Raw genomic sequence first — 23,080 nt, forward strand, 5'->3', positions numbered from 1 at the left:
AGACCCCCGCTGCCGGCTCGGCGGAGCTCGCAGCCCGCACCCCCGGCGCCGTCGGGGCGCGGGGCCGGCCCCGGGGCGGTTCTGCCCCGCGGCGGGCGCTGAGAAGGCGGCGGCGGCGGCGGCCCCCGGAGCCTGGCCCGCCGTCAGGGGAACCAATGCGGAATTTCCTGGCTGGCGGCGGGGCCCCTCCTGCCGCCGCCGAGAGGGGCGCGGGGGAGGCGGCGGCGCGGAGCTCGCAGTGAAGCTTCCGCCTGCCCGAGCTGCGGCCAGGGCAGGGCAAGGCAGGGCAGGGCAGGGCAGGGCAGGGCAGGGCGGCACCGGGCACAAGCGTAGCCGGGACATCTCTCCCCACTCCCCCCCGGGCCGAGCCGGGCCGGGCTGGGTCGGGTTCCGCAGCACCGACGGCCATGGAGGCCCGTGGGTTGCGGCCGCTGCGCCGCGCCCGAGATGGAGCTGGAGCTGCGCTGCTGCTGCTGCTGCTGGTGCTGAGCTGCGGAGCCGCGCAGGAGCTGAGCCCCCGAGGCAGGAACGTCTGCAGGGCCGGCGGGTAGGAGCGGCGGGCGGCGGGGCAGGTGGGGAGGGGGCGGCGGGAGCCTCCCCCCGAGGGGTAGGGTCGGGCCGCGGGGCGCTGCGGGGGGACCGCTCCTCTCCGCCGGGCGAGCCCCGGTCCCCGGAGCCTTCCCAAGCTTCCGCCGGGAGGTGGAGGGGAAGGGGCGACGAGCACGGTCCGAGCGCGGAGGGGACGGTCCTGGGTGTCCCGGGGTCGGTCCTGCCGTGGGGAGCCAGTGCTGAGTGTTGCAGGGGGTGGAGAGCACCGCAGGGTGTCCCCACCCTGGGCCTGGTGCTGCTGGCAGGATGCGGGATGCTGCGGGCATCCCGGTGGAGCTGCCCCTTGGTGCTCGGGGTGGGTGCGTTGGCAGCTCCGGGACACTTGGGTTTGGCTTTGGAAAGTGGGCTCTGGAACCGCCTGGCTCTCCCCGGAGGTTTCATCCTGCTTGCTCGGCCACAGGCAGAGTCCTGGGGCTGGCACTGCCTCTTCCCCGCTCCCACTGTGCTCCGCATACCGTGGACACCACAGGTCGCTCTACAGAGCATCACCTGGGGCCAAGCTTTGCAATGCTCGGGCTTGGTGCTGACCCTAGTAGCAAAGGGGGAAGAGCGCCCAGAGCTGCTCCATCCTGCGAGAGGAGCAGGATCCCCAGGCCCTGCCCTTTATGGGGGGCCCCGGCAATAAATGCACCTTTACATCTCGCTTGTGAGGTCAGGCGAGTCCACAAGGAAAACATGTGCTGCGAGCTAGAAGGGCCCGCATAATGGCTCCATTCAGCAGGGCCGCAGGGCGCTGGTGCCCCCTCCTCAGATTACAGGCCGAGTTTCCTAAGGAGGCTTTTTCACAAGCCAGCGCGGCCGCAGCTCCCAGCCCCGTGCTGTTATTCAGCAGGGGGATTCGATGGGTCTCTCAGTGGGCCTTCCTCGGATGCCCGTGACCCCTGAGGCCGGTACCCTACAAAACTTGCCCCCAGCAGAGGGGCGGCGAGCAGTGATCCCTCGGTTCCCAGCATCCTGGGGCTGGTGCTCATGTGTGCACAAGCTGTGTGCATCCTCTTCCCCCAGTGCTATGCAGGACACAGAGCCAGGGCAGCCTGCAGCACACGATGTCCCCATCCCAATGCAGCTTGGTGGCCCCGGAGACCTGAGGCAGGTGATGCAGGTCCTACCACATACACGGAGCTGGGAGCAGTGGTTCCAGGCGACGCTTGGAGAGGTGCCCGAGTCAGCCTGCACACCGAGCCACCGGGTTTTGGTGTCCAATTTTCCCCCCTCCCCCAGCTCAGCTTTCCTAGGCATTTGAATTCATTCAAGCTGCTGCTTTGACTCCTTGCCACGCGTTTCTCTGGGTGGTTGTGCGAGTGCCGGGCTCTGCCGAGTGTGTCCAGGCACCCCTCGGCGCTGGGGGTTCTACTTCAGCATCCCACTGCAAGCTCCGGAGACCTGGCTAGTGGGTAGCGACTCAAAGAGTCACTTAGGGCAGGAGAAAAGTGTTTTGGAGCGACTTGGTTTTGTGTACCAAATGTGACTGCTCCTCTTAAATTTGAAGCCCTTTTGTAAGCTGTTAACTTTCAACGTGACTCTCCCTGTAGCTTGAGATGCAGGGGTGCAGGGCTGGTGAGAGCAAGCCCTGTGTACATGGAAATTCCTTTACCTTGTCCTCCTCTCTCCAAAACTCTCCTTTGATTTTTATTTTTTTTTTTCATTTCATTCTCTATGCAAAGGGTTTCCTTTCACATAGGCTCCCACAACTGCGCCGAGGCATTACCTGTCTGTGCCTGCACCTCAAGGCTGGTGGTTTCTGGCAGGAATCAGGTCGGGGAGCTGCAGGGATGTCCCAGTCCACCATGGATGAGCCTGTCTAGGGCCTGGCAATGCTGCACAGGGTGGCACCGAGTGGTGGGTAACAGAAAAAGGGGGCTCAGTGTCAGGGTGATGTGCTCCTCCCCAGTTTGGGCAGCGTTGTGCAAGCACTGGTTTGGCTGGGGGAGGTGGCAGTGGTGCTCTGGGCTTTGGGATTTGCAGCTCCTGATCCCTGCTGATGCTCAGCACAATGTGGGATGCTCAGTGGGATGCAGCTGTGTCCCAGGGAGCAGGGGCAGCCCTGGCTCTGCCTCCATCTGTGCTCCTTTTCCTCTGCGTCAGTGAAATCCCTGTGAGCCAGCCACATCTCACAGGCAACGTCTTCTTCCTTTTCCCAGCATTTATAGCACTTTGAGGAAAGGAAAAATATAATGAAGCCCAGAGCACTTGCTTGCTCAGGGAATGTCTGTGCTGGTACGTCAGTTTGGGTCAGGAGCAAGTTTTTAAACAAATTTCTCAGTTGTCCCGCTTTGAGCAGTTGTGGGGCACAGGGACTGAACCCCCTTCAGAGGAGACAAAGCCATGTGGCACATTTCGGAAACACATCCCAATAACCCACGGGTTCAGGTCATCTGCCACCAGCACGGTGCTGGATCCAGTCTGAGGGCTGCACTGGGAGCACCAGATACCCAGTGCCACGTCCCGTCTACCTCTCCTTGCCCCGTTGAAACCGTAGGGCTACGGGTGTGCTGCAGGGTAGCCACGCTTGGAACCAGAGGGACTTTTTGCCCTTTCTCAAGGGAAGAAATAAAACAGAGAGAGAAAGGCTAAAACCAGGCAGCGGAGCCACGGTGCTCAGCAGGAGGAGTCCCGGCTGCTTCACACAGAAGCAGGAATGCCCTGGGAGAGGCAGCAGGTCCAAGGGCATCCTTGGGGCCAAGCACTGGTCCCAGCACCGTCCTGGCACTCCATGACCCATCCATGCTGTGCTGTGCAGGCGAGGGATGCTGACTGTGTGGGGAGGGAACTGGAGCTGTGAAACACGAGCGTATTTATTTGCTGTCGGAGCAGCTGATAAATGAGGGGAGGCTCAGCATGGAGGTGTTGGATACCACGGCCAGGCACAGCGAAGGAGAGATTAGCTATCTGTTAAAGGACAGGCTGTAATCCTGGGCGTGGGGTGCGGGATGGGTTGCGGCTGGCGGGGTCGGGGTCCTGCTCGTGGCAGAGGGAGGCGTCTTCCCTGCTGCTGCCTGGCTTCGGTGTTAGTTCAGGGCGCTGGGGGCTGCCTGGCCAGGGCCTCCCCAGGTGTTTTGGTGCATCCAAGGATGCAACTGGGTTGCTGGAGGTGCCCAGGTGGCTGCGGGTTCCTGGAGGGCTCCCTGTGGCAGGAGGGGGGAAGCCAGGCGCTTTGGGGTGCGCATGGGGAGGAAGGGGAGGGCAGTGGGGATTTCCCTAGTGGGGAGTTTCTCCTTGTGGACCTGAAACTGTTTTCACTAGAAAAAAACACCAGATACTGGATTTCTAAAGGCAGCGAAGTGTAGGGCAGGACAATCCCTGGTCAGACCCGCTCCTGTCTATCACAGCACGATGAATTTCAGCCTGTTGTGCTGGAGCAGAGCCCAGTAGCTCGCTCAGGGCCGTCTTGTAGGGAAGAATCTCGCCTCGGGCCCACCCGGTCCCTGGGGAGTTGCTTTGGGTAATGCCCCCACCACCTCTCCTTGTATGCTCAGCCCCACGCTGCTGCTCCCGCCGGGGGCAGAGACCCTGCTCGAGCCCCGAGGTCCCCGCGGAGAGCGACGAGCCCGCTGCAATCGCAGCGCCGTGTAATCTCTTTGACGGACTAAATAGATGGAGCTATTTTGGTCTCCAGCTGCAAGGCATTTTTTCCAGGCCCTGAATCATTTTTGTGGTTCCTTTCTGCCTCCTGTCCAATTTTTCAACATCCTCTGCACAAGGCGGACGCGGTGCTCCTGCGTCCGCGTGCGGTGCTGCCCGCGCAGGGCTTGTCGTTGCCTGGCTCGGGGGGCTGAGCTCAGCCTCTGCCTTGCATGGGTTTTGCTGGGGGCTGCCCTCATCCCCACCAGCCTGGGACAACTCATTCTGGCAGCCAGACGCAGTCCTGTGACTACGCTGGGTTTAGAGCGAATACTTCCTTGCTGTCTCCTCCTCCTCTTCTGCATTTGTTACATATAAAGGGGAAAAAAAAAAAAAAAAAAAAAAAAAAGGAAAGAAAAAAAAAACACATTCCAGGCTCTGTCGTTCATTGCTGGACCAACCCGAGCAAAGTTTCCCTCGACTGCAGTGTGCTTTTGGCCTGCTCCTAAACCTCCAGGGTCGCTTCCACCTCCAGCAGGGACTGGGTGGCTCACGCTGAGTGCTGGCCGAGGTGCATGGGGCTTCCACCAGGATCGCCCATGTTCCCAGTAACCCCAGTATGGTGGCCCCTTGCTGGTTCTGGGGACAGGGAGCACCTTTTCCACGTGTCTTCCCTATACCTGAGTTGCATCAATGTGTACTGCCCACCTCGGGAGGCTTGGAAATAGCAGCCCTGGCTAGACTCAAGCCTCCACCTCGGATGGCATCCCTTGCAGACATCTCTGCACCTCCAAGAGGGCTCCGAGTCCCTGTCCCTGCATTGCGTTGGGTCAGGCCTCTGCCAAAAACATTTTAGCTAATGCAGCTGCTGCCTGGTGCTCTGAGACCTGGGGACATTGGAGGTCTGATATGAGGGCTCTGCACTGGGATACCCAAGGCTCGGGAACCTGTCCCAGCCTCCGTGGAGCAGCTGGCGGTATTGATGGGCTCCTACGTGGGGCTGAGCAAGCAACATTTAATGATGCTCAGAAAGCTGGCACAGCTGGAGCCCCAGGCTTGCAAGTGCTGCAGGTATCCCCAGCCGTGCCCTGCTGTAATATGTCACTGCTGGTGTGAAAACCTCAGGAAATGGGAGAAGTCACTGCGTGCGCAAAGCTGCGCCAGGCCAGGATGTCCCCCAGGAGCTGTCTGTGCTCCAAACACTGGGGTCCACAGCCGTCTTGTGCCTTGGCCACCTTTGGGATGCCAGATGCCATCCCCAGGCTGCCAAGACACCGAGGCCACTGAGCAGCGAACCCATCTCTAGGTACTCGTGGTCGCCCCTTGCTTTGCCGGGGCTTTTCTTCCTCCTAAATATTATTTTCCAGTGTCTCGGTGAAGGAATATGTTCAGCTTACTCTGTCCTTTAAATCTTGGCTGGCAGTAACGTGATCTGATGTTTTCTGTGTGCAGGGCACGTGGGGCTGCCTGGGGAGCAGCGTGGATCTGACCCAGCCTGTGCTGGGCCCCCCGTGCCGCACGTCCCTGGGGAACCCAGTGCAGAGGGCAGCGGGGTGCACGCAGGCAGAGCTGCTCTGAGGATCTGCCTCCTGTGCTAATCCTAAAACAAGCCATGTTGTAAGAAACTCTCCCAGGGCAAGGAGGTTTGCAGGAGCTCCTCACTTTCCAGCAATGAAACCTGCTGCCGGGGCTGGGTGGGGAGAGGAGCAGCGCCAGAATGGGGGCTGTGGGACCAGGCAGAGCATCCTTCACATCCAAGCACCTCTGGAAGCTTGGCTAGACCCATGGAGCAGAGCTGGTGTTTCTGCCCAGGACCTTTTTCCCAGGTTTGGGGGAGATCTTTTTGTTTGTTTTTAGCTGGCAACATTTGAAAGTGAAGTTTTTGTGCCCCTTGCCAAGCATCTACACAGCAGAGGATGAGCTGGTGGCTCCCCATGCCTGAGGAGGATGTGGTGGTGTCACCTGCAGGCTGGTCATCAGGTTTCCAGGAGGGATAGAGGCTCTCCGGGGGATCCTAATCACTTGTGTTTATCTCCTGCAGCTCCTCGGTGCTCGTGTGCTGTTCGGGATGGAGGCAACAAGGAAGCGAGTGTTTGATAGGTAAGCCCCAGCATTTTGGCTTGTTAGATGCTGCTGGTCTGCCTGACCTTTGCATCAGGCCCCCAGACTTTTAAGTCCTCCTGGCCATGCCTGGGGGCTCTGGAGCTGTGCAGAGCTCGGAGCCTGCCCCCAGCTCATCTTGTGCCAGCAGGCAGTGAGTGCCCGGCTCCGGGCTGCCCTTGTCCCCGTGGTGCTATCCCCTGGGTGCCGTCCCCCAGCAGGGTCTGCAGGAGCGTTGTCCCCAAGCTGGGGTGCAGCTCTGGGATGCAAGGGTCCACAAAGTGTCCCCAAGGGCTTGCTGACCATGGAGGGACACGGGACAAGCGGGGCTCCCACAGGTGCTGGAGCCAGGGCTGCTGGCAGAGGAAGAGGATGAGGTGCAGAGAGTCCCTGCCAGCACTGGTGCCACAGAGCCCACCAGCTGGCAGCCAGGACCATGCCTGGCATCACAGCTCCCACCGTGGGCTGCGGTGAGCCTGCTGTGGGTGCAGGGCTGCTGCAAGCCGTCAGCCTTCTGCAACACTGCCACACAGGAGGTTTGGGGGATGCCGTGCTCTTCCCCACGATTTTGGCTGGCCGCAGCACTCCCCCTTTGCCCTGGTGCTGCAGTCAGAGCCGTGCATGCTGGCCCGGGGAGCCAGTGGTTTGCAGACCACGTAACCGACTAACTCACCCTGCACGTGCCCCGTAACCGCTCGCTGCATGCGGCCGGTGCCTGCACTTGGCGGACGGGACACAGGGAGAAGGAGATGGGGTCTCCCCGGATGGCAGAGGGAGGACGGTCCCGCAGCAAACTGTCCCCCGTCTCCTCTTCCCCCTTTTCCCCACGACCTGTTCTAACCGTTAGACTCACTTCTCCTAACCTGTTTAATCTGTCTATTTTAGGGTTTTCTATAGTATCCATCACCGTAGGTCTAAGAACTGCCAGGTAAGGCGGATTGTGCGGGTTCTCTGCTCTCCCTCTCCACTGGCTGAGGAAGCTCTGTCAGGGCGATGGGGGTCTCTGCCCATGCCTGCTGGCACGGGGAGACCACAGCGCATCCTGCCCCTGCCCCCAGCACCCACTCCCCTTGACAGGAGAGGGACTTCTGCAGGCTTTGGGGGGCTGCGGACCTGCCCTGCTGGGGAGCAAGGCACAGGGGTGGCAGTGTCCCCGCTGCAGTCTGCGGGGAGGACGGGGAGGGGGTGTCCTCTGCCGGTGGCTGCCTGCAACCCCCCTACCCCACGTCCCGCATCCCACCTGCAGCAGGCTCTGCTGGGGACGTGGAGCTGGGTGCGGGATGCTGGAGCTGGGAGCAGCAGGAACGGGGCTGAGCTGGGTGGCAGGAAGCCGGTGGCAGGGATGGAGCTTGAGGACGGTGGCAGGGGGCTGGTGGCATCTTTCTGGTGGTGGCCCCAACCAGCCTGCCCAGCCAGGGCCCTGCTAGGACACTTGGTGCAGTGTCACAGCTCTGCAGCCCTCGGAGTGCCACCACCGTGCTGTGCTCCCTGTCCCCTGCTCCGCAGGGTAGGGGACAGGGACAGCAGGGGCAAGCCTTGGTGGCACTTGGTGCCTGAGGCCAGCAGGGGCTGTCGCTGTGCCCGTGCTGTGCCCTCACGCATGCTGTTATCGGTCCAGCCGTCTGCGAAGGAAACTTCACCTGCAAGGAGAATGAGGTGTGCGTGAGACCCGGCGAGTGCCGCTGCCGCCATGGCTACTTCGGGGCCAACTGTGACACCAGTGAGTATCAGCAGCACCGGTGGTGTCACCTGGGGTGGCTCTGGGGACAAAAGAGCTGGATTGTCCTAGGGTGATTGTGGAGCAGAACATGGCACGGGCTGCCAGTGCTCCCGCTGTGCCCTTGCTGGTTCCCCCCGGCTGTGTGCCCAGGGCAGCGTCCCTTTGGGTGGGTGACACCCGAAATGCACTGGGAGGTGAGGGGATGGTGGCCAGGAGACACTGTTCAGGATGGGGTTTTCTGCTGGTGCCCCGTGGCAGGGTTTGTCCCGCGGCTGCGCGGGGTTGTGCGCTGCCGCCGAGGCTGACGACTCTGCTGTCTGTGCGCTGCTCGCAGAGTGTCCCCGGCAGTTTTGGGGCCCTGACTGCAAGGAGATGTGCAGCTGCCACCCCAACGGGCAGTGCGAGGACGTGACGGGCCAGTGCACCTGCAACCCCAACCGCTGGGGCCCCAAGTGTGAGAACGTCTGCCTCTGCAAGCATGGCAAGTGCGACCAGAAGACGGGCAAGTGCACCTGCGAGCCGAACTGGTGGGGCCCCCAGTGCTCCAGCTCCTGCTACTGCAGCCACAACTCCCAGTGCGACCAGCAGACCGGGAACTGCCTGTGCCAACCGGGCTGGTGGGGCCGCGGCTGCAACAACCAGTGCTCCTGCAACAACTCGCCCTGCGAGCAGTTCACGGGGCGCTGCCAGTGCCGTGAGCGGACGTTCGGGCCCCGCTGCGACCGCTACTGCCAGTGCTACAAGGGGAAATGCAACCAGGTGGATGGGACCTGCACGTGCGAGCCGGGGTACCGGGGCAAATACTGCCGTGAGCCCTGCCCCGCTGGTTTCTACGGCCAAGGCTGCCGGCGGCGGTGAGTTTTGGGAACCCCGCTGGTCCGGGGAGGGGTGGAAAGGGGGTTTTGGGGGGTCCCGGGGGGCCCTGGGGATGCTGCATGCCGTGATGGAGTCTCCCTTGGCCGTTGCAGCTGTGGGCAGTGCAAGAGTCTGCAGCCCTGCACCGTGGCGGATGGGCGCTGCCTGACCTGCGAGGCAGGGTGGAACGGCACCAAGTGCGACCAGCCCTGCTCAGCTGGCTTCTACGGGGAGGGCTGCGAGAAGGTCTGTCCCCCCTGCAAGGATGGCCACACCTGCAACCACATCAATGGCAAGTGCTCGCACTGCAACCCCGGCTGGATCGGTGACCGGTGAGTGCCAGGCGGCGGAGTCGGTCCTCAGCGGGTGCTGGCATCGTGCTGGAGCAGCACAAGCATCCCCGCTGCTCTCTGAGTGGGGATATGGGGTGGGCAGGCAGGTCTGTGCAGCCAGGAGGGGGTGGCAAGGGTGGGAGCCTGCTGGCACGGCCATGGGACCACAGGAAGCCTGTGGTGACCCCACCTAAAAGTGGGAGCTCACAGGGCTTCGCTCTGAAGCTTTCGTGGAGTCTCTTTGCCCAGGGTCAGGTCTGGGGCTGACATCTCACCTCCTTGCACGGAGCAGGCAGGGTGGCGTGGGGGACATGGGGGGAGGCTGCAGGAAACCCCCCTCCCCAGCGCTCCAGCTGCCTGCCCTCGCCACCCCTAGGTGCGAAACCAAGTGCCGCAATGGGACGTACGGGGAGAACTGCGCCTTCGTCTGCAGCGACTGCGTCAACGGCGAGTGCCACTTCGAGACGGGCAGGTGCCTGTGCCGCGCCGGATCCCATGGCACGTAGTAAGTGAGCTGCAGCCCACGCCTCGGTGCAGCAAGCACGGAGCGTGTTCTTGCTGAGCTGTGGTATCGGTATGGGAAAGCTGCAGTTTGGGAAGCAAAACAGGGTGCTGGCGGGGCTGCTGCTGTCCCTGGTTGTGATGAGATAAAAGCAGCTGTTGGGCAGTGACACCGACACCTCGTTCAACACCTCGGAGTGCTGCAGAGCCCTCCCGAGAGCCCTGCTCGGATGCGTACCTCTCCCCAAGCAGTTGGGTGGGTTTCTTGGCCAAAGGGTTTTGCTTTAAGAAGTTGCCATTTGGCAAAAACAAACAACTTTGGTAAAACTTTTTTTTCTTTTTAAGTTCAGGGTGGGATTTCTAACTAAAAAGAGAGAAAAAAAACCTTTTCTGTCATCTCAGACTACCAAATACCCTCATGGGTTGTGTCCGGTGCTCATGCTCCGAGCAGCAGCTTGCACCTGGGGCTTTCTCACCCACCCCAGGAGGAGCCCAAAGCCCTCCAGCCCCTTTCCCTTTCCTCTCACTGCGGGCCCTGTCCCAGTGAGTGCTCAACCCTTCGCTTTCTTCCAATGTGGAACAGAAATGCTGCCTGAAAAGGCAAGGAAAGTGCATCCTCACCATGAAGGGAGGGTGCTAAAGGACAGGCTGCTGAGACACCTGTGGTGTGCACAAAGTCCACTTGCTCTGCATCATTCCTGGAGGTGTCTGGACCCTCTTGGAAAAAAAAAAATAGCCTCCTGTGCTTTCCCAAAATCTTTTAGCCTGGGGCAGAAATGTGGATCCAGCTGGGCTGCCCTGGAAATATCCCTGCACCCATCGCCGTGTCCTGCCCCGTGGCTGCTGCGGCGGAACAGCTGCTGGGAGCATCTGCGGGGGCTCAGTGCCCGTTCCAAACGCTGCAGGCACGAGGCTCGGCTGCAGCAGCGCTTTGAAAGTTGGAGTAGCATGAAATGGGCTGAGCTGCGGGACGTGTGAGCGGGCTGGAGCGTGGCTTCTGCCACCTGGGAACAGCTGGTGATGGGGTCAGTGCCCAGCGGTGCCAGCAGCCTGCCCGAAATCGCCCTGGTGCCACAGTGCGGTGTCTGTCCCACCAGCCGTGGGGTCATCTCGGTGCCTTGCAGCCACATGGCTGGGCTCAGCTGATTATTTTTTTTTTAATTTATTTTATTCAGAACGTGCTTTGTTCGAAAAGGATGCCTAGAGCCAAGTATGATAGGAGGGGAGAGAAGGAAAAAAATAAAATGAGATATAAAACACCTTGTACTGTCATTGTCCCCAGAGCTCTGGGGACAGGATGCAGGGCAGGACGGGTCCCATGGGTCCCACCCTGCCAGAGAGCTATGTGGCACCCTGAGCCCTGGCTCTGTCAGTGTGTGCCCAGCTTGTATTTTCTGTGCTCAAGCCCCGGTGTCTGTGAGAAGGTGCCTACACCTGTGTGTGCTCCTCACCTTGGTCAGAGCCCCCGGGGAGGCTGCTTTGCGCAAGGAGGTTTGATGCTGACCCAGGAGGGTTCACCCTGGTGAGGCAGAAGCCGTGGCTCTTTGCTTAGACCGATCAGTTGTTTTCCTTTCTGTAAATAAAGCAAGCTGGGAGCTTTCCAAGCTCGTGGGCTGCGGGGGAAGGGCTCCGCGCCGCACATGCTCTGGGGCAGCACGGGGCGGCCCACAGGGTGCCACGGCCACGTCACCGCAGAGCTGAGCTGGAAAAACCTGGCACGGGATGCTCGGGGCTGCCTCAGGGCTGCTGGGCTGGTGTCGGATGTGACCGAGGGGTTAGGGACACTTCTATAACCGCTGTGCCATGAGCCTCGTTGCAAAGCCTTGCAAAGCACGCAGGGATGGGGAGGACTCTTTGGCCACGTGGAGAGCAGAGGCAGCGAGAGCAAACCCGGGGACACACCAAGGTGGCTGTGATGCACCGGGGTCCTGCCGCAGTGAGGATCACAGGGTCCCCAGGGGGATTCCGTGTTGGAGCAGCCCGGAGCGGTGCCCCCCACTTTTCCCAGAACCCGAGGGTTTAGGATAGAGAGAGGAAGGGAGCATCCCCGGGATGCTGCACCTGCAGCGCGCTCACTCACTCCGTGCCCTCTCCCCAGCTGTAACCTCACCTGCCCGCTCGGCCACTACGGAGCCAACTGTGCCGAAGCCTGCAGCTGCCACGACGGCACGTGTGACCCTCTGACGGGCGCCTGCCACATGGGTGAGTGTCACTGGGTGCGGGTGGCAGGGTCCCCGGGCAGCTCCCGGCTGAGCCTGCTCCTGTCTTGCAGAGGCCAACCAGCGGATGGGGGTGATCGGGGCAGGGGCCCTCCTGGCGCTGCTGCTCATCCTCCTGCTCTCGCTGCTCTGCTGCTGCTGCGTCTGCCGCAAGAAGGACGAAGCCCGAGGGTGAGTGTTGGGATGCGGGCAGCACGGGGGTCCGGTGCTGTTCCTTGGGGTCTTCACGGTGACCCCCAAGTGGGTGCGGAGGTGCAGGACCCTGGCAGCAGCTCCTGAGGTGCCCACTGCATCCCCCGGAGCGTTTCTTCAATCCCTTTGGTGTGCCAGCATTGGCTGTTTTGGTTTGGTTTGGTTTGTTTTTTTGTGAGTGGATGCTGGCAGGCAAAGGGAAAAATGGGAAGGAAAACCCAGGTTGGTTTCCCATCCTCGTGAGGATAGGGAGAAGAAGGCATGGGGTGGGGGCAGGAGGACCCCCTTCCCTGCGCTCCTGGGGTGGCCCCTGGTTTTGTGTCCCACTCACTTCGCTGAGATCCCCCTGAGTCTCTGGGGGTTAGAGCCACCCTGCAAAGGGAAACCCAGAATCCCAGACATCAACCTCCCAGGTGGTCCACGGGGTGAAGCCAGCCCCCCAGTCCCTGCTACGGGGGCAGGGATGGGAACAGGGAAGGGCCCCTTTTGGGGAGAAGGTTTGCACCGCTGGGCAAGGGAGGAGAGGGCTCGGGGAGCTCCTCCAGCAGCAAGAAAGCCTCCCCTGGTGCTGCCAGCCACTGCACGGGATTTTTCCGGAAAGCCTCAGCTTGCAGCTGTGCCAGCTCAGCTCCAGCCTGGCACATCTGGTTTGGAGAGCCTGCGGGCTGCGTGTCATTACGCCGCAGATAAAAGGAGCCACTTCACAACTGCAGCAAGCAATACTTGGAGAAGTATTGCATGGGAAGTGGCTCCAAATAGTTTACTCTCCCCGTGCGGGGTGCCGGACCCCGTTCGGTGACCGCCGTGTCCTGTCCCCGAGCAGCCCACGGTGGCGGTGCCACAGAGGACAGCGGTGGCCAGGTCCTGCAGCAGGGAGACTGCACAGGTTGAGTGGCATTGACACGCTGAGCCTCTTGCTCCTGTGGCTGCAGATAATTGCTTGGAAGCTCATCCCCGAGAGGCTTCAAAACCAGAGAGCAAATAAAGAGAAGCCACGTGTTTGCTTGGGGTTGGGATTTTTTTTTTTTAATTATTTTTTTTTTAAGCATTAATCATCTAATTCCGAGCCTTGTCTGGGAGCTTGTGGGTGTTTCAGGCAGGGTCTGGCCGTGCCACAAGGCTGCACCAGGCACGGGTGAGGCAGTGCCTGGGGCTGGCAGCAGTGCCAATGTGTGCCCAACCCTGCCCCCTCCCCAAGCTGCCTCAGGCTTCAGCCACTTTGAGCAAAATCTCTCCACGGCAAAACCAACAAGGACTGCACTCCTGGGCTCCCCTGCTGCATCTCTCCCTCTCAGTCCTGTCTCTTCCCCAAAACCCCTTTGCATTTCCAGCATCCCTGAGCTCCTGATTCAACGAGTGGCTCTGTGATTGATGCCCCCCTGCCCTGTGCAGCCAGCGCCTGGTGTCTCACTGTCCCTGACGGGGCTGTTGCGTTGTCTTGCAGAGCAAATCAGGATCCGGCAGCAGCCAAGAAGCCGCCGAGACGCTTGTGTGGGCGCTTCAGCCGGATCAGCATGAAGCTCCCGCGCATCCCCCTGCGCCGCCAGAAGTTGCCCAAGGTTGTAGGTAGGGAGCTGAGGGGCAGCAGGGACACCGGGATCCCCAGGAGGGCTGCAGGGCTTGGGGTGAAGCTGCCTGTCCCTGGCTGTGCTGAGGGTCCCTGCCACACTGCAGGGCACTGGGTACCCCGAGGTTCGGTCCTTCCCTCTCAGCCTTTGGCTGCTGGATCCCAAGGTGGGATCCGGGTGTCTTTGCTTGCCGAGGGATGGTGCCTGGAGCTCTGCTGAGCTGTTTTGTGCATTTTTAGTTTCCCACGTTGAGGAACGATCCCTGTTGCAGTAAACAAAACCCCGTCTGCATTTTCAATCCTAACCCACCCCAGTTTTGCAAGGGGCTGAAGCACCCCACGGTGGAGCAGCTGCCCCCCCCAAGGCACAGGGGGCTGGCAGGGAGATGTCCTCCATCCTGGAGAAGTCTCCCCCCCTTCTCTGCAAGCTGAGCCAAAGCTGCTGCAGGTCTGCAGCGTGGCTGGATTCCTTCCCTCCTTGGGATGCAGCAGAGCCCTGCCCCGGAGCGGAGCGTGCTGAGGCCGGGGAAACATCCCTGCTGCAACCAAAACAGGGGCTGTGTTTGTGGAAGGGGCCAGGCAGGGCTCGGAGGAGGACAGAGGGGTCTGTGTGCGCGGGGCTCAATGGGGCTGTGTGCGCGTTTCCTGCAGCCGCCCCGTGGCACCTGGCTCCCACCCAGCTGCCCTGTGTAAACAGGGAGCCCGGCGGCCCCCATCCCTCATAGTTCAGCCTCGGCCTCCCTGACGGAGGAGTCTGCACTGGGAGATGCTCGTGAGGCTCACCGATCCGGTGAGGTGTCGATGCTGACAGCTCCAGGTCCCTCTGGTGCTCAGCCCTGGGTGTCTCTAGACCCCGCTCGGCACGGGGAGCCCTGGGTGAGGCAGCTGGTGGCATCTGCATGTGGTGGCACAGAGCATGGGACTGGCCTCGGGGATGCCACAGCTTGGTGGCACGTGTCCCCATGTCTCTGTGTCCTCAGCATCCATCCCAGTGGGAAGCACAAGGCAGGGGGGTCCATGAGGTGCTGTGGTGCACCCCCTCCCTAGTGTCAGAGCAGCAGTGGAGGCACACAGGACCCTAGGAAAAGCCACGGTGAAATCAGCACTGGCTGAAGCCGAGGACACCAGGTCACTGCTCACGTCCTTGCAGAGCTGTCGCTGCCACACGTTCGCTAGCACCCGGTGCCAGGTTTTCCCTCCGAGCTGATCGCCGCTTGTGAGCACGAGCACATGCCGAGAGGAGCCACCTCGGCAGGGACAGCATTTTTCCAAGTCCCACTGAGGCTCGTCGGGTGCCTGTGTCTGTCGGTGATTCCTCGGGCAGTAAAAAGCCCAGGCAGAGAAAGCCTGCTCAGCAGGCATCACTCTTACTGACCCCAAATCCCAGAGCCTGCTCTGTGTCATGCAACACAGGGCTTTTGCCTTTGCCTGTGTTGCTGCTAAGCTGCTCCTCGGCCTCACGCACAGCTTCAGCTCTGCAGCAGCTCCCTGGCTGGTCTGAGCAGGCTTTGTGAGCTACAGCCTTGTCCTCAACTGCGTTAAAACCTGCTTGGGGGTTCTGGCTGTTCAGCAAGGCAATCCCAGGAGCACGTTTCTGCCTGCCCACTCTCCCCCAGGGTCGTGGTTGTGTCCCGAGGCTGTCCCAAGCCCCACTCTGCACCCTTCTGCCCTAAATGCCAGCAGGAGGCTCGGGTGCCAGCCCTTGCATGCATCAGTGCAAGGACCTGGGGTGCCAGCAGTACCCGCACCGCATCTCGAGGCTCCAGGGAGCCCTCACGTGGGGCCTCTCGCGGCTTTGTCTCCATCCTGAGATCTAACAGCACGGCCCCGAGTGCATTTAGGGCTGATACGGCTTCTCGTTCACGTGCAGCCGCTTGTGAGGCACAGAAGGCAGCGGGTGCAGGTGACGTGGGGCAGGACTCATGCCCCAGGTGGCATCAACACTCCGGTCCTGCTGCCAGGCTCATGGAGGTGTCGGCGAGCAGACGGGCTCCTTCTTGGCCTGCAAGAAGTGAACGGATTTCTGCAGCTCCTGTCAGCCCCTGATTTATCAGCCAAGTTTCCCCGAGCCAGATGCCAGAGCAGAGCAGGAAACGCTATCCCCAGGGGCATCACACAGCACAGCAGCCGCCTGCGCTCCCGGCTGGTACCAGCACCACTGCACCCTGCTCTGCATCCCAGGGCTGCACCCGGGGCAGCGTGGCATTCCTGCCGAGGGGAAATGAGCCTTGGCCAGACCCGACCCTGCTCCAAAGGCGTGCTCTGGTGGTGTTTTTCACGCTGATGGGCTTTCCCAGAGGCCAGGCGGGAGCCCCCAGCTGAGCTCTCAATTGCTGCTGGTGCTCAGGGAGAGCCTCCTTTTCCTTTGGCCGTATCCTCTGCCTCATCCAAGTCCTGGAGATGCCTCGTGGCCATGAGTCCCAGCGACTTGTCACGCCTTCTCTCAGGAAGCATTGTGCTTCATCTGTTTCCAACGGTCTGCTTTTAATTTTCCCTTTTTGGTTTTTATTACAAGGAAAGTCATGTCGGAGCTGCCGCTTCCCCCTCTCTCGGCCATTTGCTCTTTAAATACCACTGCTGCTTTTGCTCTGGCACAACTGCTCTGAAGTTTCTCTCTGCTGCTGCTTCCTCCTCCATCCCCTTATGCAGTCGGGGCTCGGTGCCCTGTCCAGCCACGCTGGCACTGAGCGGGTGTTGGCGAGTGGCTCAGCCCCTACTGCATCCACACTTCAGGTCAGTCCCCTTCCAGTTTTATTCCCCCTTATGCTCACAGTCACCTCTGCTACCCCCTTGCTTACTTGCACAGTGGAGGAGGACAAGAAGGATGGCTCCCCGGGACGCACGTGGGGAGCGTGGCCCGTTCACATCATGGCTCACCCCCCGTGTTTGTCTGTCCTGCACTTACCCATCTGCTATTTTGCTGCATCTTTGTTCTTCTCCAAGACCCCAAGCCGTGCATGGTTGAGCATACACCACTCCTGTAAATTTAATGGGCCATCCCTCCATGCAGTAGGTCTCACCTCTCCACAGCCAGACTTCCTAAGGCACATTAAACATTGTGGGGGGGGGCATCCCGACAGCGCTCACGGCGCTCCAAGACTTCATTCTAAAGCACTGAACGTCGCAAGGATCAAACAGTCCAGCCGGTCCATGGCAGGAGAGCAGCACTGAAAGCATCTGGCACTGCTCAGCTTTCGGGAGAGTCACCCCAGCACTGCCTGTGGCATCTCTGAGGCTTCCCCTGCTGCATGAAGCTGCAGCTCCAGGGGTGTCACGGTGACCAGGGGTGATGCCGAAGCGTCTGGGTCAGGGCGCAGGGCGTGCAGGGAGGCACCGTGGGGCTTGCTGTTTGCGTTGGCAGGGCAAAAAAAATCTCACCCCTGGCCACCCTCAAGGATTTATATTGACCTTTTTTTTTTTTTTTTTTTTTGGTGAAAATACTTAAATGCGATCGATGAGAAATAACAGCTGCTTCCCAGACTGGAAAACTCACATTCACAGAAATGGGAAATCCCGCAGTTAACCCTGGCAGCTCGCTTCTGTCCCCAGGAAGGGGACAGTGCCCCTGAGCATTGTATAGCGAGGCTGCCCATGGTCACTTGTCCCTGAGCACGGAGGATATTTGTCACTGCCCTTGCAGGGAGCCTGGTCGCAGAGTGTGGGCACTCTGCTGGGACCCCCTGAAGGCGAGGCCATCCCTGTGCCTGGGAAGCCATCCCCATCATCCTGCCGGGACCCCAATTCCCATGGTCAAACTGGGGGTGGAGTGGAGCCGGGGAGTGTTAGGGCAGGCACTGACAGCCGCTTCCCTGCCCTTGCAGTGGCTCACCACGACCTGGAGAACACCCTGAACTGCAGCTTCATCGAGCCACCCTCGGTGGTGGAGCAGCCCTCCCCGTCCTGGTCCTCCCGTGGCTCCTTCTCCTCATTCGACACTACAGACGAGGGGCCGGTGTACTGCGTCCCCCATGAAGGTGAGCAGAGGGGCACGGCGCTTCCGTGGGTGCTTTGGGGCCAGCTCCAACCCCATCTCCTGCTCCGTGGGGAGATGAGGGAGGGGAGGTGGCACCGTGCCTGGAGAGGGCCATGCGCCCGGTTCCTCCTGCTCTGGCCCCAAAAAGGGGTAGGCTGGGGACCCTGAGCAAGGCTGGCCATGGAGACAGGAGGACATGGCCTGGGGGATACCGATTTTGTCCCTGTCCCACCAGCACATGCTTTTTTTTTTTTATCCCAAGGTGGGGTGAGGCACTGGCACAGGGTGCCCAGACATGTGGCTGCACCATCACTGCAGGTGTTCAAAGCCCAGCTAGGCTTTGAGCACCTAGTGGAAGGTGTCCCTGCCCATGGCAGGGGATTGAACTGGTCGGACCTTTAAGGGTCCCTTCCAACCTGAACCATTCTGTGCCGCTATTGCTGCTGTGCTCAGCCCTTCCTGTCCCCTCCTCGGGCGCATCCTCGCGTGACGCTTTCTGTGCTCTCCTCCCGCAGAGAGCGTGGGCGACAGCAGGGACCGGGGGACGTCCTCCAGCCCTGGAGAGAAGCTGGTGGCCCCAGGCGGCGGGGAAGAGGCGGGCGAGTACACCTTCCTGAAGGAGACTGGCTCCGTCAAAGCCTTCCAGGCCGACAGCAGCGAAATGCCCCTGCTCAAGTCCTCGGACAGCGAGCGCTCATCCTGCGGGTCGGGCTCAGCCAGTGCAGCCCTCTACGCCAGGGTCGCCCGCCTCTCCAAGCAGTCCAAGGAGGAGGAAGAAATGGCAGCGGAGCCCAGGGGGGGCCCCGGGAAGCCACCGTCCCCGGAGAGAACCAAGCCCCGTCCCCCCGACCCGTCCACCAAGCCCAAGGTGTCCTGGATCCACGGCCGGTACAACTCCAACCAGTCCAACTCGCTGCCAGCACCCGGCCGGTCCCCGGAGCAAGCGGCCACGCTGCCCAGCAGCCCCGAGCACAGCCAGGGCTTGGCCAAGAGGAAGAGGAGCCCCAGCGAGACGTCAGCCTGCGCGCACAGCAAAGCGGAGGAGAAGGGCAGCACGCGCAGCAAGGAGAGAACGCAGAAGCACCCCAAGGAGCCCGGGGTCCCCGAAGGCAAAGCCGGCCTCACCGTGGAGCCCCAGTCCCCCTCCAAGCCCAAGCAGAGGAGCAAGGCCAACGCGGAGCAGATGGAGAACATCAACGGGGCGGTGCAGAACGCCTTCAAAAAGATGGGCGGCTTCCACCCAGAGCGGCGCAGCGGGGAGGCTCCCCGCAGCCCCGGGGCCGGCAAGCCGCGCTCTGAGACCCTCCATCCCCACCTGGCCTCCGAGGCAGCCACGCTGCTGGCCGCCCAGCTGAAGGAAAAGACTCAGAGCCTCAACAAGGGGGAGGGCAGCGCCCGGCCCAACGGGGTGGGTGCCCAGCGGGAGAAGCCCACCCCGCCGCAGAAAGCCAAGCGCTCGGCAGCTGCTGGCAGCCAGAAGGCCAGCAAGCCCCTGCTGCCCACCTCGCCCAACCTGCAGAAACTGATCCCCACTGCGGCCGAGCCAGCGGCCGGGGAGCCCAGGCGGGCAGAGAAGCAAAACCCCGTTAGCAGCCAGGACCCGGCTCCCCAGAGCGAGCAAGCAGCCAAGAAGACGCCCATTAAAAAGCCTCCCAGGAAGAAGAGCCGAGAAGCCACCCTGGAGCCACCCAAAGCAGCCGCGGTGCCCGCTCAGACGGTGCAGTAACGGGGAGCCTGGCACCCCGGCCCCATGCCAGCCTGCCCCACACCGGGCGTGCTTGGGCAGGAGGAAGGACGTCTGCAGGCACCTGGGGGCCTGGACTGGAGAGGGGGCACCGCAAGAGCCGCCCAGCCTCCTCTTTTCCCCATCTCATCCCTCACCCTCCTTTTCCCTTAGTCCCATCTCCTCCCCTGCCCCGGTACCCGCCCTGTGCCCTGCTCCCCACTCCCCAGGTAGGGGCAGGAGCTGGGGGCTCCCCCCCACCCCCTTTTTGTTAGCAGTATTATCGATCGCATAAGCAGCGCTTGTTGTACTAGACGTGCCCATGGTATATTCTGCAGTAACGGAGCCACTTGCTTCCCACGGCCCCGCTCGTGTCCCTGCCGTGGCGGGGGCGAGGGGATGAGCAGGGCCGGGGCCGTGCCCCCCACATCCTCACCCCGTGCCCAGGCTGCTCGCACATCCCCGCGTTGCCGCTTCAGCTTCTCCGCTCCTGGAGGCGCAGCCCCCGGTGCCGCTGCCCCCCACCCCGGTGCCGCCGTCCCTCCTCCACGCTGCTCCTGGCGCGGGGTCGAGCTGGTTTCGACCGATGTCCCCCCCGGCCCTGGGGCTGCCTCTGCCAGGAGCAGCCAGCAGGTAAGCACTATTTATGGCCAGAGCCAGACGCCGCGCTCAGGGAGGCCGTCACGGCTCACGGGGGCCCAGCCAGCAGAGCCGAGCGGATGAGTTTGGTACGACAGAGCCTGGCATCTCTGCAGAGCGCTTTTCTAATAAAGTGTATTTCTACCACGCCTGGGTGCCGTCTCTCCGTGCCCCAGGCTGCCCACATGCCGGGTGCTGCCTGGCCTCGCTCGGGTGCTCAGGACCCCGTGGTCCTAAGCAGGGCACGGTGGGGAGAGGGGAGGACCTGGTCCTAGCACGGGGCTCTCTTTGCAAAGGAGCCCCCAGTGCCTGGTGCCTCTGCAGCTCTTTGCTGCAGCCGCTGTTGCAGGCTAACCCTTTGCTGTGGGTGTGAGCTTATGTCCCACAGCAGAGACCAGTTTTGGGGACAGAATCATTGGCACCCTGCAGGTGCCATCCACCTTGTAGTCAGACTTTCTCCAGCGAAGGCAGGGTTGGATCCCGGGGCTCGGGAGAGCTCGGGCCACTGCACGCTGCTTGTGCTCTGTGTTGCTGTCTGGCTCCTTTGGGGCAGTGTCTCCTCACTGGCCAGCAGCTTCCAGCCTCAACAGGAGCCTCCCCTGCCCATCAGGCTGCAGCCTCGCTCTTCTGCCTGGCTCTGCCTGGTGTCATGAGAAATAAAAGCAGGTTTCTGCCGACCGTGGGGCAGCCTCGGGCACAAAGGATCCACGACCGGGCTGGTGGTCCTCCTCTGAGCCTCTCCAGCTCCTTCAGATCCCACTTGAACTTGATCCACATCCAGACCCCACTGAAGTTGAGCTTTGCGGGGAGGACACAGCAGCTTTTGCCCGTGCCTTTCCCAACCGCTTCGCCACCCTCAGGAGCCAAGAACAAGCTGTTCAGCCGAGCATCTGCAGCCCCCAGGTTCTTCGTAGGATCCCTCCAGCTCAGATGGGTCAGGCTCACCTCCAGTCTGCACCCCAGGCCCTGGAGGTCATCAGCAGTGCGATGGATGTGGCACCGCCACACCTCGGCATCACCAAGGGCTGATTTTTCTGCAGAATGTGACTCTGAGTCCCTTTTCCAAGCATCTGCTGGGGCCTGCAGACTCTCCTCCCGCTCCTGCTCCTGGGTTATCGCTAACAGACAGCTCCACGTGATACACAGTGCCATGTGGAGCTTGTTTTATGGTTTTCAGACTCTGTTGATTTGTGGACCCCTAAACAATTTCCCCTGCAGCTGTGATCCCCACTAAAAAGTTCATCCTTAGCATAAATAAACTTGTTTATTTAACCTCATCCCACCACTCTCTTAGACATACATAAGACTTTGACCTCAAGGAAAGGAACAGCTGAATTCCATCACAAGAGGAAGCTGGAACATGGGACAATAACATGGAATAATGGAATAAAAAAGTAACCGAGCCTTCCGCTCTCCCAAGACCAAGCATCTCCTGCAGCCACCTTCCCTGACAGACCAGCCAGAGGCTGGGGCAAACACAGATGAAGCGATGCCGTGGATATGGCCAGGAGGAGCTCCTGGGATGGTGCAGAAAGTGCCCAGCAGCCACCAGCCACCACCTGCAGCAGAAGTGATGAGCATGGTGCTGAGCCCAGGGTGGTGGGCCACTCCTGTACCATATGGCACGCAGGAGCCCGGTGCCCCACGGCTGTCCTAGAGCAGAGGCAGGGGCAGCAAAAACCCACCAGCAGCACCAGGCAATGTGGTCCAAGCACGGGGCGACCCCCGGCCCTCCTCTCCTCCACCAGCGCTGTGAAATCGGTGTTCTTCCCACCTCATCCCACTTTCCAAAACTGAAAGAGGAGTCGTTGGGTTGGAAAACAGCGCATTTGTTTTGGCTTGGCCAGAGAGCAGCAATAAAAGCAAGCCCGTTGCCAGCAATTCATTTCCTATTTCAGGCCCTACCAAAAATAAACTCTTAAAAGAAATTCAAATGAGAATGAAATATGCATGAGACAGCGAGCTCCCGGGATTATATAGAAAGCTCTCTCCAAGCACTCGCTGGGAGGGGAGCGGTGGTGTTTGGTGCTGAGGAGGGATTGCGAGGGGCCTGGGACACCCCAGTGGCTCAGCCAGCAGCAGGTCACAACCCGGGGGGGGAGGAGGTGTCCCAGGGTCCCCATCAGCCCCCATCAGGGTGCAGCTCAGGGACCCTGTGCCACCAGCCCTGGAGCTGCACAAAGCCCTGAGCCCCTACAGCCTTCTCTCCGAGATGGCAGAACCTTTCCCCAGCTGTTTGCATCCAGCTCTGCCCTTTCTCCATGCACCAGATGCTTTCTGGTTCCTCTTTGCGTGCTCCTCAGCCCTGCACAGCCAGAGGTTTGCCAGAGCAGCAAGGCAGGAACACCAAAGCCAAACCCAAGCGCCGGTGAAATGCCTTTCGGCAGTGCTCAGCAGGGAAAAGGGGAGCTGGGAGAAGGTGCAGCTCAAAATCCCGAAACCTGACCCAAAGTGGGGAGGTCCAGCTGGCCCAGAAGCACCCCCTGTCCCCTTCCTGCTCACCCATGGAGCAGGAGCAGTGTTCCCTTGTGGTCCAGGGCACCAGTTAGTCCCTGGTCATAACAAAATGCAAGCAGCAAGCAGACAACTTGCAGCAACTCCGGTGCTTCTGGGCCGATCCAAGAGCCTGAAGCTTTATGACAGCGCTGGAAAGCTCTGGTCGGCATAATTTAGGAAAATCCCTCTTTTGTCTCGTGGAAAGTGCGAGTGCGTTCACATCCAAGCACTGTGAGCGGGAGAGGCAGAACAAGTCGGCGGAAGGCAGGCAGAGGCATCTGCAGCGCCGCTACCTGATTTATCCCCGCGTCTGCGCTGGCCTGGCTGCAGCACGGCACGTTGCAGAGCACCCGTGCTTGTTTAGTCTGTATGGGAGCACAAATCACGGCACTATGTCATCGCTCTGCCAGGGTCTGGATTTCATTAGGAGCCACATGATCGGCTCAGGCTGCTGCTCGGGGATGGCCGCGCTCCCCCTGCACTGCGCAGGACGTGGAGGCGATGGCTGGGGCACGGCACGCAGCTTGCTCCTTGCCTTCAGGTGAGGGCCAGCAGTGGTGGGACAGGACTGCAGCAGCAGGGAGAGCGCAGAG

General features: G+C 61.1%; 1 protein-coding gene across 2 annotated transcripts; it reads left to right on the forward strand.

Moving 5' to 3' along the window:
* Nucleotides 1-341: 341 nt before the first annotated feature.
* SCARF2 (scavenger receptor class F member 2) lies at nt 342-21,268 on the forward strand. Of its 2 annotated transcripts, XM_084539332.1 has the most exons (12): nt 342-547; nt 6,212-6,270; nt 7,156-7,198; nt 7,889-7,990; nt 8,325-8,844; nt 8,959-9,177; nt 9,554-9,682; nt 11,777-11,880; nt 11,951-12,068; nt 13,534-13,655; nt 17,478-17,630; nt 18,145-21,268. In XM_084539332.1, the coding sequence occupies exons 5-12, from the start codon at nt 8,363-8,365 to the stop codon at nt 19,353-19,355; spliced, it is 2,538 nt and encodes an 845-aa protein (XP_084395458.1). In that variant the 5' UTR covers nt 342-547; nt 6,212-6,270; nt 7,156-7,198; nt 7,889-7,990; nt 8,325-8,362; the 3' UTR covers nt 19,356-21,268. The 2 variants fall into 2 exon arrangements, with proteins under 2 accessions (XP_084395458.1, XP_084395459.1); XM_084539333.1 differs by lacking the exons at nt 342-547; nt 7,156-7,198 and adding an exon at nt 920-2,448.
* The last annotated feature ends 1,812 nt before the right edge of the window (nt 21,269-23,080 follow it).

Source organism: Aythya ferina (assembly GCF_964211825.1).
Source record: "Aythya ferina genome assembly, chromosome: 17".
NCBI classification, from domain to species: domain Eukaryota; kingdom Metazoa; phylum Chordata; class Aves; order Anseriformes; family Anatidae; genus Aythya; species Aythya ferina.